This window comes from Colius striatus, chromosome 10 (assembly GCF_028858725.1).
Source record: "Colius striatus isolate bColStr4 chromosome 10, bColStr4.1.hap1, whole genome shotgun sequence".
Classification (NCBI taxonomy): domain Eukaryota; kingdom Metazoa; phylum Chordata; class Aves; order Coliiformes; family Coliidae; genus Colius; species Colius striatus.
The window spans coordinates 11,243,561-11,256,697 of record NC_084768.1 but is presented as its reverse complement, the minus strand read 5'-3'; the positions used below and the strand labels follow the sequence as shown (position 1 = coordinate 11,256,697).

The 13,137-nt window shown below is 39.7% G+C and overlaps 1 protein-coding gene across 1 annotated transcript; it reads left to right on the top strand.

Annotated features, from left to right (window-relative positions):
* Window positions 1–406: 406 nt before the first annotated feature.
* On the top strand, window positions 407–11,456 carry ATP6V1G3 (ATPase H+ transporting V1 subunit G3). Its single transcript, XM_062004078.1, has 3 exons — window positions 407–488; window positions 7,946–8,046; window positions 11,283–11,456. Exons 1-3 carry the CDS (start codon window positions 407–409, stop codon window positions 11,454–11,456), a joined length of 357 nt encoding a protein of 118 aa, XP_061860062.1.
* Window positions 11,457–13,137: the final 1,681 nt, after the last annotated feature.

Sequence of the window (13,137 nt, the reverse complement as noted above, 5' to 3'; positions counted from 1 at the left end):
TTTTATTAAAAGGAAATTCCAGTTAACGAGGTTTCCCCCCCCCCCCCCCTCAGTTCCTATGACCAGATTCTGCTTTAGCAATGAAAGACTTAAAGTTCCCCTGAAAATACAAGGCACTTGGAATGTTCTTCTCATCTTTCCCAATGTGTTAATCGGACACTTCTGCTTTTCTGTGACCCTGAAGAGAGAACAACATTCCTTTCAACCTCGCTGCTGTGTTTTTCTGATTGCACTGGCAGGCCTTTTCGCCCAGCAGCAATCCAGGCAGAGCTGGCTGATCTGGTGCAATCTGGAAGGCTGTTGTAATAACAGACAGAACAAAAAGCACAAGGAAGAGCCTGGCAGCTGTATAAAACTCCCTGTGAGTTCCATTCCCCACAGAAGTGCACCAGCCTGAGCAATCAGCATGACCAGCCAGTCACAGGGAATCCAGCAGCTTCTGCAGGCAGAAAAACGTGCCAAGGACAAATTGGAGGAAGCCAAAAAAAGTAAGTAACTGGCCTGGTTTTACTGTAGTTTTCAACTGTAAGCTTTTCAGAATTGCAGTGGCTCATAGAAAAACAAGGTTAGTTCATCTGTGTACATCACAGCTGCACTGCTCCTACTCTTCCTTCTCACTTGCATTAGTGCTGCAGCCAGGCATTTGAACAACTAGAACATTCAGAGTTTGCTTAAAATTCTTTCTGCACATGTGTACCTCTGTGTGTGCACACGAGCCTTATAACATTAAACAAGGTTTTCTTTGTTATAGCCATCTTGTCAGCTCAATTTATTCTTCCTTTATCTTAATGCCAATCATGTCATTACAGCCTTCCTTAGCTATTTAAACTAGAAGCCTGCATGCTTTTGGCTGCCAGCTCTGGAGGTCCAGACTCCAAACTCTCTCTTTATAGGTCTTGTGTAAATTTTTCAGTGCTCCTCACTTACAAAGTCCAGTAACTTGCTTTCTATATCAGCTGGTCTTCAAAAAAATTGTGTGAAAACAAAGGGAGACTTCAGCACAAGGATATTAATCAGGGTCACAGTAGCATCACAAGCACTTGAGTACTGTAACAAGTCATTCATGCAGGTCTAGCCCAGTACAAGCAATCAGCAAGTGATTAAATGTTAAAAGATCTTAGTGACTGAAAGCCTAAATGCCCAGGAAAAAGCATGTGTAGATATCCAATAATAATTAAATTTCAATATTTTTATTCCAGTCAAGCAAAAATTAATGAAAACAAACATAAAATAGAATTATTATTTTTTATTATGATGGAATCATTTAAATCAAAGAAAGAATTCTCCTGCCAGAGTCCTTCTGTTATCTATTTCCTTCATTTTCTGTATTCACCTCCTGGTGATTTAACGTAAAATACAGTGACCTTATTCTCCTGGAATGTAGGTACCAACCACATGAATCACTGACCTGCATTATCACTGAAATGCTAATTGTGTTTCATGAAGTTACCTTGATTTAGAAACCAGCAGCAAGAAACCACGTTGTCCTGAAGGACTCAACTAAAAAGTGTGAAGATGATGTCATCTGGAGCAAGAGTATGATGAAGTAATATATTTAGCTTCTATTTCTGCCTGGAAAACAAAACAAAAATAATTTGTGTAGTTTCTATATCCCCTCCACACACAAATCAGCATTGCTGTGTGTTCATTAATTATTACTGTGATGTTTATTTGTACAGCAGCAGCAAAAAAAGTAAGTTGAAATGCAATACCCCTTCCCTGAGCACTCAGACACTGCCTGTGCCTTGCAGAAGCAACAGAAGAAAGCCAAAAATATTAATTCTCACACCTTCATAAAACAGAAGGCTCACAAAAAAATAGGTATTTGATGGTTGCTGCTCCCAGCCTCAAAGCAAGGAATAATTAAGAAGTGATTCAACCCTTATAAAGCCAAACAAGGTGCTGTGGGTGGGATGATTCTTCCCTTCTCATACAGGGCAGAGGAAAGGGGCTGTTCCCCAAAGCAGGAAAGCATACAGCCTGGAAAGGCACAGCCTCCAGTGCAGGGAGTGGGAGTTTGGTCAGTACACAGGCTGCAGGATCAGGCCTTTAGCTAAGACAGATTGATGGCAATTACCCTTAACTTTTAGGTTTGGTTTTTGTTGTTACTTTCATTTGGGTTTGTTTTTAAAACAACTGGTTCAGCTTTTTCTAAAACAGACAGTTAAAAAGAAGTTTTGTAAGTTAAGAAACTCCAAAAGAGGAAAATATCATTATAACATAAAAGCAATGGCCAAAGATGAGTGTCCTGCAGAATCCAGACATGGTTACAGGTGCATTTATTCTACTCTGAAAAAAAACAATGCGCTCCTCTGTCATGAACTCAGCCCCATAAAGAATGCTTGTGATAAGCGCTGGGACTCTAACAGATAAAGTATCATCCGACCTCTCTGAGGCAGAAATTTTAATTAAACCACTGCCTACACTTATCTGAGCACTAATACACTGGTTGGAGTTACTCAGCTACAGAAAAACAGTTGTTAGGTATTTTACTATCAGAAAAAAACATTTAGAGTAAAAGTGTTTCATCAGTATGATTTTCCACTCTATTACTTTCAAGGACATTTCTTTTCCTGCCTTTATAATAATTATTAAGGAAAATAAAGAGGAAGCTGGGAAGAGAGGTAAAGAAAACAGAGCCAGACTCTTTTCAGTGGCACCCATTGTAAAGGCATGAGGCAATTAGCACAAATTTAAACATAAGGAAACAACTCTATGACTGTGGAGAAGGTCAAACCCAGGATCTCCATCCTCAGAGACATTCAAAACCTGCTGGACATGGCCCGATCGAGCTGCTCTTGCCGAGCCTGCTCTGAGCAGAGCGCTGGAGTAGACCTCAGAGACTCCTTTCAGCCTCTGCAGCTCTGTGTGATCCCATGAAAAACCTCAAGGATTTCTGAGAGATTTTATTTCTAGGTATCGCATATCAAGCGCTAAAGGTTTAAATAACTCACAAAGTAGTATGTTCATCTACAGCCTTAAGATTTAGGTGGATTTTTTCCTTCATGTTAAATACTGCCAACAGCTTCTACTGAGGTGCAAAGAGCAAAGCTCTTGTGAATTTTAGATCTCCTGATCCCATAAGCAAGGTCAGGCCTTAATGTTTCCAATTTTGTTTTTTCTAAGGGATAGTCCACCCTGGATTTCATGCTAAACCAAGCATTTTAGCTAACCTAACAGAGTAGCTACACCTAGACAATCATTACTACATTCAGCTTCACAAGAGGTTTGCAGTGAAGCTACAAAATAAAACCTGAAAAAAATTGAAAAGCTTCCTTGTTGTCCTTAATGTCAGTATTTTTCATAGCAAGGTCACTACACCACCTTCCACGCCTAACTATAGCAGCACAACTTAAATACTGTGGGACAAAGGCAAAAGGAATCCCTTTACTGCCAAAACTGGTTATGGCAAGTCAGAATTACTCAACAGCCTCTTCCCCAGAGTGACCCTGCAGTTAGATCAGCAGAAAGAATAGCATAGTTTGTCTCTGCAGAGTAAAAGCTAAGATAAAAGGAAATCATAGACTGTTTGGTTGGAAAAGACTTCTAAGGTCATCAAGTCCAACCAATAACATACGACTGCCAAGCCCAGCACTAAACCATATCCTTCAACACATCAGCTCCACAAACACTCAAGTTGTGGGTGCACACACAGTTTGGTGAAACACGGCAAGGACATGCTGATTCACTCCAGAAAATGCCAGTCCAGACTCACCTGGTACCAGTTCAGATCAGCAACCTCTGCTCAGGGCCTGGCTTTCTGCAAATCTGGGCGAGTGACAGAAGCAAAACTGCTCTTATGCAAACCTTTCAGTGTTTACAGTTGATACTCACAGCCAGATCAAACTGCAGTGTGAACACACATCATACTGCATATAAACAGACAATGCGCCTAGCTTTTGCTGACATACGCGCAGCTGTTTGTAATGCAAAATACACTTTGGATGGCTGAAAAATTAGCAAATAATTAAAATTATATTTACAGACATGAAGTAAAGCAAAACAGTACTAAAGCTCCTCTGTACAGGCTTTTCATACTTGTTGCTCAGCACCCTTTATCCTGGCTTGCAGTATCTTTACTGTATCATTGGCTGACATCATTTGTACCTAACACATTATTAATAGTTTGTTGGTAAATGCACACAGGAAGGCTAAAACTGTTTAATTGATTAAACACCAAAGCAAAAGTCTGCAATACTTCGGCCTTTTATACACTGCAGTGCTTTATCTATCTTTTTTGCTTTAATTTGAATCCCCGAAGTAACTGAGCACTGTCAGAGCCAAAACATCAATCCTTGAAAACTTTTTGGGTAAAACAAGGGAAACAAATGTGTCATGAACATTAAGTTTAGGAAAACTTGTCTTCCTGCAGGAACAAAAGCCTCTCTGGGCTTGAATTTCTAGTGCTTAATAAAATGAATATTCAGATGAAAGATTTCAGGAAATCAATTGAAAAGTTAATCAGAATAAGATATTGTAAACAGAATTACATCCATGGCACTCTCTTGGATAACATCCAGAATATATTTTAGCTACTGAAAAAAGAACTATACACAGTGCTCAGCTGCTTCTATTGTATTTTTAAAAACATGCAAAATAGTAATTTGAAAACGAGCATCCCTTAATCCCACTTTGCAGACAATTTAACACTCTGAAAGGCAACTGAAGCAGTCCTATTGGAAGAAAATATTATTAATTTTTGGCAATTTCTTGATATGACATTTTAATGCAGAAATTCAGCTAGAAGCCTACATTGTATGTTTGAAAACAGAAAGACAATTGTAGAATAGCAGTTATCAGAAAGTAAGATGAGAGCATTTGAGCAGCATGGAGTGCAAAGGTTTTGGTTTATACTGTCTTTTTTCTTGCAAGATGTAAAAAAAATCCCACTCCAACAACTTAAAAAACCTCACCAGGTCTTTTGGATCTAATTGGAGCTAGAATATCATAGAAATACCTAGAATGAAGAAGACAGCCTTTCTCCACACTACCAATGGCTTTCCACGTTAATTAAGAAAATCTAATACAGGGCTGACTTGATACAGCAAGTTAGGTAAGATTTGATCTATTTATCATGATGCCTTGAAATGTGTAGGCTGTCAGCTACTGTATTTGTGGGCTACAGCTGCTTTTCTGCTCCCCATCTTCCAGGATGAGAAGGAGAGAGGAGCAAAAGGGTAGCAGGCAATCTGGCCCCCACAGCATTTCTTTGGAGGCAAAAGTCTCTTCAAAGCTGGAGCTTTCCATACCTTACTTTGGTGACCCCCGAGGAAACATTGTAGGGACAGGTTGGTTTGCTCATCCTCCTATATTTCACAGAATCTCAAGGGCTGGAAGCAACCTCGAAAGATCATCCAGTCCAACCCCCCCTGCCAGAGCAGGACCACCTAGAGTAGGTCACACAGGAACTTGTCCAGGTGGGTTTGGAATGTCTCCTTTTGCATGATCTTAGCTGAATTTCAATGCTCTGCCACCCTTCAGTCTGTTAGGTTCTATTGCAGCTCAGCTGCGCTCTTCAGAGAATCCCACGCAGAAGATCAGTAGCACTTTGAAAAGGCAATCCCATATTGCACGACTAAGGTAGCAGACAAGTGGTTAATAACAGACTGATTAATTAATTTTGGTTTGTCTCTAGTGAAACAGCAGGTTAAGCTCTAGTTTCTGCTTAACTTAATCAGGTGCAGCATATGCACTCTCGCATATGTTGGCAGTTGCCGATTCTGTCCACAACGTTGTTGAACTAGCAGTAATTTACTCACAGCTTTTTCCACTTAATTAAATAGGAAGCAGCAGGTTCCTGCTGTGCCAATTCTAAAGGCACCATGGAGAAATGAAATGGCTGCCACCCTGCAGTGACACCCTATGTATTGTGCTTACTCCAGTGTACTGTCAAGAGCTGACATGTATGTATATATATATGTATATACACACACACACTTCTTGGTTCACTAGCTACGTTGTCAGAGGCAAATGAACTGTTGTTTTACAGTTAATCTCTTTCCATTTTGTGCATTTTAAATGGAATTACTTATCTATCCGGTGGCCAAATACGCAACATATTTTCTACAGATGGCCCCCCAGATGGAATTTGAAATTAAAATCCCACTGATTTTGAAATAATTTAATTTGCTATAGAGATCCAGTTCCTCAGCTGGTGAAATTGGCAGAGCTTCATCGTAGTCACTTCTCTGACTTCCAGCTCTGCTCCTGGAGAAGAACTCTATAAAAGGCTGATCAGCTCCAAAATTGGAGAGAATGGGAAACTTCAAAATACAGACCTAAACCTGGTCCCAAATTTTGTTGTCCAGCCTGATATCAAGCTCCTACACAAATCTGAAGCTATCTAATTCCTCACCAGGAATTACTCTTTTCTGTGAAAAGCCTTTATACAGTCACACATCCCAGGTCCCACAATAAGAACATACTCAAAAACAAAGAGTCCAGGGATAAAGACTCTAAAAGGAGATTCACATTTCAGATATCTATTTCTTCTACTCACCCATCTGCAAAGAATAGCTTCAGAAGGAGCTATTCAAATGGGCAAATAACTTCCTGCTGTATCGGGCATTTTATACAGGCTTCTGTTGAGTTTCAAATGTATCAAAAACAACAATCTTCCTCCCAAGATTCAGCTTCCTCATGGTGCTATGCTCACTGGAAGCAGATTGCTATATGCCACACCTGATAATGCTTCAGAAGTCCAGCACAGGTGTAACCAATTCAATGTATCAGCCTAGAGAAAATAATACTAACAGTCATCTTCTATTAAAATCAGCATCATCCCAGGTATGTCAAACATATCAACTTCCAATGCAAGAGGTTTAGTCCCAGAAAGTGATTTTTTCTTCACAAAGCAGTGTAGCAAAGATCCACACAACTGGAGGGATCAATGCAACTTTACTGATTTTATACAAAACAGACAGTCTTGAGATGCATCACCATGGGGTGGTTATGACATGTTCAGCACCTGCTTAATGAAAAAAATGAAGCATCACATTCCCATCAAACTTTTTCCTCCTATCATTTGCATAACATCCCTACTAGACCCAGTTCTGCAATGACTTTACATGGGCTTCGTGATTTGGCATTTTATTTAAGACAAAGTAACTATTCACAGTGAACAAAATTAAGAATGTAAACAAGCCTGTTCAGAAGAAGGCTCTAGTTTCTACTACAGCCTGAAGTGCCACCCTCATGTCTAAAAAGAAAAGAATAAACAAACAAACAAACAGCTTGTTAATCACATTTTCTATGCATAGGTACAGAACAGCATTGTTCTCATTTTTGTCTTTATCTCTCCCCTCTGCATTTAACATTTTAGGGGGAAAAGGTGGGAGAGAAGAGGACAAAGCCTGAAGGTTGCAACACAGTTTGGTAGTGGTTAAGACATATCTCGCAGTACTTTGGAAATCTGCCAGCACTAAGCAGAATCCAGTTGGTGTGGGATGAAGGGATCCTGGCAACCAATCAATACAGCAAATCTTACAAAATAACGTCTTTTCCCATCAGTGACAACTAAAATCTGTTATCTGGCTGCTACTACTGCTGATGAAGGAAAGATAGATATTTATTTAAACACCAAGCTGTGATTCTTTTTTTTTAATAATAAAAAAGAAGCATTTGTGTTGTGATAAAATGTGTAGTTGCAAAAAGACTTCTGTTGTTAGCAAACCAACAAGCTTTTCATGTGATTTGTGCTTTTGCATAGGGAGTTGGTCTCAGAAGACAGGTAGTTGTGGGACTTGCTTTCAAGCAAAAAAACCTCTACTTAAATCGAAAAGCTTTGGCTTCTCTGACCATTCTTGTGCAAATAAAGCTGCTGTTCACTTTACTCCACCTTTGTCCTTTTTACTGTCCCATGTAAAATAGCGCCCAATGTAGAGATACATATATTTTGGAGTATAGTGACAAGCCTAAAGGAAATCCCTGTTTCTTCCTCCATTAGGAAAGGGAAAGAGGCTGAAGCAGGCCAAAGAAGAAGCCATAGCTGAGATAGACCACTACCGGTTACAGAGGGAGAAGGAATTTAGGAGCAAGCAAACAAATGTAAGTAAGGAACCCGCATATACTTTTCGGTAGTGTCCAGCTGCTCAACAGGGAAACAAATTGCACCAGTGGTACACGGAGACTTCTGCAGACCAACATGACCATACTGATTAAACGCAGAGGTATCACCCACGATGCATATATGCTTCATTTTGACTTCTTCACAGCCTTTGAATGCATTTGTGGAAGGTGTTGTGGACTTTCACCACTAAAACTGTCCAGATCCTGTCTGTGGTTCATGCTTGTCCTTTGAAGACGTATCTCCCTTAAGGAAAAATACCTTTGGATCTTCTTTAACTCTGGACAGACCTCATTCCTGTTTTGAAACTGGAAGTTGCAGTAAAGTGAATGTTTCCATAAAACCAAAGATTTCAAAAAAATCTTTATTTAATTTCAAAAAGATTTAAAATCTTTCTTTCTCTCTTCTACTTCAACTGACTTTTTTGACTGCATACAAGACTGCATCTGTGATAAACTGAAATTACCAAAAACTTCAGAGTTTTTTACCATATTTTCATATTAAAGTGGTCCAGGTGATACTTTCATATCTGGATTCCAGTACCTTTCTGCCATCTTGCAGTTTTCTCTAGTATTTTCATGAAGGTTTGCAAACTGTTCTCTTTTTACTTGGTGGCCTACCTCTTGACGTTTTTGTTCTTGCTTTTTCCCCTGCTTGTTTTGTGCAAAGGCAAGGAAACTACATGTGCAAAAGCAGCCACCAAAAAAAAAGCCAAAGAGGTCAAATAAAAACTGCTTTACAAACCTGTCATTTCAGTCACACTTCACATAAAACATTTTCCAGCAGAGATCACAAGCCTTAGGAGTAGATATGCACACAAAGTCTCTAACATGCACTGCCAGCCCCCAGACACACTGTCACACAGCCAGGCCCAGTGGAATTGTCTCATGTGTATAAATTCAGATGTTTACTGACACTAAAATAAAGTTAAAACACCTGTAAAATTTGTTCACCTTTTCAGTCAAGCCAGACCTCTTGGTTTAGGCCTGAATAGCAGGACAAAAAAAGATGTTGCTTTGGTGTTAATTTTTGCATCACAAACAAAATTAAAGCTGCAGGGAAAGGCCACTGTTTGTCAACAGAACATTTCACACAAGCATTTCACATCTATTGCTCCTCAAATGACAGCATGTTGCACAAGATAATTGCAGTCCTCCTTCATGTTCCCTGATCCCATTACACTGAACACTTATCTACCTAGACAAATGCCGTTATTAACTTGTGCTAGGAAGGCAGTCAGGAGTTCCAGCTAAGCCAGTGCAGAGGCAAGTCTGATGCCCAGTTTGGTTTACTGGCTCAGGTATTCAGACACAAGTATTTTTAATTCTTTGCCATAGTGCCTTTTAATGCTATTCTGCCTCACACTTTGTGTTGCTGTATTTAAACTGGTGAGAAGTTTCTTATGCTATGAGACTTTCCACATCAGTCTAGAATGAACAACAGCAGCAACAGAAAATAACAATTTGAGGTCAGAGTGACAATACACAAGATTCTTTTTTCAAAATAGACAAAATTTAAGCTCAGATCTTAAACCAGCTTTGCTAGTGTTCGTGGTGTTTGTGCTCAGGGTCTAAGATCACTGAGCTCTGGAGAGGTGCAGCCTAGTTCTGAATTTTGCAGCTTCCAAGACAATGTAACACTTCAGTGGCTGTGGAAGGACACTAGCATCAAACCAGTATGGGCAAAATAAGGGACAGAACTTCAAGGTCAGCAGAAATCATATACCAAGCAGAACATTGTGATAGAGGAAAAAATAAAAAGCAGGCCTTGAAAGTCAGAAGAAGAAAAAGGGAGGAAAAAAAATACGTTCAGAAGAGAAAGAATCTACTATCTCAAGCTACAGTATTGTTATGAACTGAGAGCAGGTGCCCAGTTCAGAGAGGCTCTTTTCAAAATTATAATACTTTTCTTGAGGTTTTTTTAAGCATTTAGTAGCTGGATAACATGCAACCATCTGGGACCTCTAGAAAGTTCTGATCCTCAGTGGAAAAAAATCCGCTTCATAAATCTTTTCCAAACTGTGCAATCTTACCTACCTGAGACCTTTATAACTTGTCTAAAAGCTAAAATATAATGCCATCTAAAAATAGTTACTATAGGAAACTAATCTTTTCCTGATATTTACAGTTGTGACTATGTCCTAATATTTCTTCCAAATCTACAAGTATTTTATATTTGGATTACAGAGAAACTTCTTACTACGTTGCCAGATACTGATAAATAGCATTGCAAAGGTGATTTGCACAAAAGATCTTAACTCAGCTGCTTTTCCTTCTTTTAAGGACTACATTGGGCTAAAATCACATGGAAAAATAAAGCTGACAACCCACTCTCTTGTTTCTGGTCATGCTCTAGGTATCCTGCTAACATCACAGGTTAGCTTCAGCTGCTAGTCCACCCCATAACAAGAAAAATAGGTTATTTATTCCTCTATTACTCTGGCAGGGTGCAGAAATGTCTTCTGCTCTCCCCAGTGGAATTTATTAGCTGGAAACCAATTTCTCTGCCAGTATCTGAAGGACTTTTCCATAAGGGAAGAATTCAAGGGATGTTGGGGCAGTGGGGGAGGAGGGAGGAATGTCACAGATTTGGAATGTGTGCATCTGTTTAGAACATAACCTTGCTAAAATGTTCAGCGAGTCTAGAGTCAATTAAATTCTAAGCGAATGTCCTGGTATTAACTGTGCCAGAAGCTGTCTGGTATTTCGCCAGATAAGAAAATGTAACATTAAAAGACCTTGTCTGAGGCCTGTTGAGGGTTATACATCACTAACTGCTGAAGACATTTCGAGTACTCTGAAACTGTAATTATGCATTGTCGGGAAGGCTTTCCCATGTTTTGCTCCTTAGCCACGATCACATTCACTCTCAGTGAGGCCAAACAAAACACACTGGTGATAGAACCTAGTTGACTAGTCATTAGAATAGAAAACAAATTCAAATGGGTGATAGAAAAGACAAAACATGTACAATGTTGTTCCCACAGTGATCTGGGAAACTTGCATTTCATGGGGAGATTCCCATTGCTAATGAGCATATGAAAGAGAGTTCCCTTTAATCCTGATTTTATGTGTACAGTTCAACCTAGATCATAGCCTCACCATGGGGAAGCACTGGGACGTCATTGTGTGATGTTTATGTTAGATGGTAAAGGAAAATACAATAAACATAGTCATATATAACCCTTTATTTTGCTCAGAGGACTTCTGCTTTTCAGGTAATGGGCTCCCAAGGTAATCTCTCCACTAAAATAGATGAGCAAACAGCAGAAACTGTCCGAAACCTCACTAGCAGCTACCACAAGAACATGGAGAGCATGATGAAAAAGCTTTTGAGCACGATATGTGACATCAACCCCGAAATTCACCCGAACTTCAGACATGCAGTTTAAGACCCACTGACGTGCTGAGGAAGGATGTTTGTGAAAAGTAGCCTTCTTTCTTGATAAGTAGCCTTCTTTCTTGATAAGAACAATCATTTATTGTTCTCTGTATGTTTGAGAAAAAAAAAAATAAAAGAACACGAGAGCCAAAAGCACACAGTTCCACAGAGGCTTCTGATGTGACAAGAATTGTATAGGATTTCACAAGCATTTGTTGGAATATTGTTTCCTGTTGGTAGCTAAGCCCCTGTCATTTGGATGAGGGCAAGTCAACAACAGCAGAATAAATGATTATTTGACACCAGCAGCTTTTCAGTGGGAGTCTCTAATCCTTTTCTCTTATGAAATGTTCTGTACCAGCACGTGGTGTTGCATAAAGTCTGCTTATCCCAATTTTTATTGTACTTCAAAGTCAGATTAAACAAAAGATCACAAAAACCTAAACCCTTTCTCTTTTCCTTGTGACATATGGTGTGGTCAAGTTATGGAACACAGTGGAACTCTGTAGATTTTGGTCAAAAAGAATATATCAAAAGGGTTTTGATTTTTGTATGTTAATTTAAAGCGAAATGTGGCCGACTTGCACAGAAGTGTGTTCAAAGGCTGTATTCAAAGTATTGTCCTGTTGTTTAAACATACCACAAACTTTAAATATAGGTTGGCCAAGCTTGAAAAATGAGAACTGGAGCAATGATTATATATTAAATTGCTTTGTTTCAGGGTGCAAACTATCTATTATATATAGTCATCTATAAATCTATCTGTCTCTATAGATCTATAACTATCTATCTATATGTACCATCATTATCTATACAGTTACACCAGAAGCACGGGGATCTATGGGCTCAAATTCTGCACCAGTTACATGAAAAGGTGCCTTAATCCACAGGTTGTTCACAGAAGCCACATCGGTTAGAGCTCACTTCTGTTACTCAAGGCAACTTTAAGTAATGCTTCCCTCTCCAATGGTATGGATTTCCCTTGGAATAAAACCTACTGAACTTAGGAAAATACAGTATGATCCGGTGTTTTCAATGTGAAGGCCTATCAACCTGATGGGAGGTGCTGATGAAGTGGGGGTGTGGCACACACCTGCATCACAAACCCCCTTAATGCCTTGTCTCCACTACAAAATTACACTGAATTAGATATATTTTCTTGAGAAGTTGCAATGACTGGCAAGCAGTAGCTGTGATTTTCAGTCCATGTAGACGCAGACAAATCACTGCAATTTCACAGCAGCTAGTCACAGGCAATCTCCTGTTCCAGAGAGGTTTACACAGCTGACATGCTGTCATGTGTAAAATGACCGTAAAGCTGTACTCAACTTAATGGCAGCAAACACGACTCCTCAAGGCTGTGCCTGGATGCTACATAATCTCCAACCTCTGATTGTTACAGTCTCCTGTGCTCAACTATATTCTCCAGGGACACAAGGATGCCAAGGAACGGGAAAGAGACTAGAAATCCTATTGACATCAGCTGAAAGGCTCATTTATTTAGGAGTGCTTTGAATCAAGTTGTAATAGGCTTTGATTTACTGAGGGGATGAAGGAACTCCAGTCCCAGCCTACATGTATGAAGCAACACAGGCACCTTCCTGCAGGCTCAGGGCAGACAGGATCATCTCACTGCCATGGCACATGTGTCTCCAGTTTGGGACATGGCTGCAGTCCCAGTGTAGGGCTCA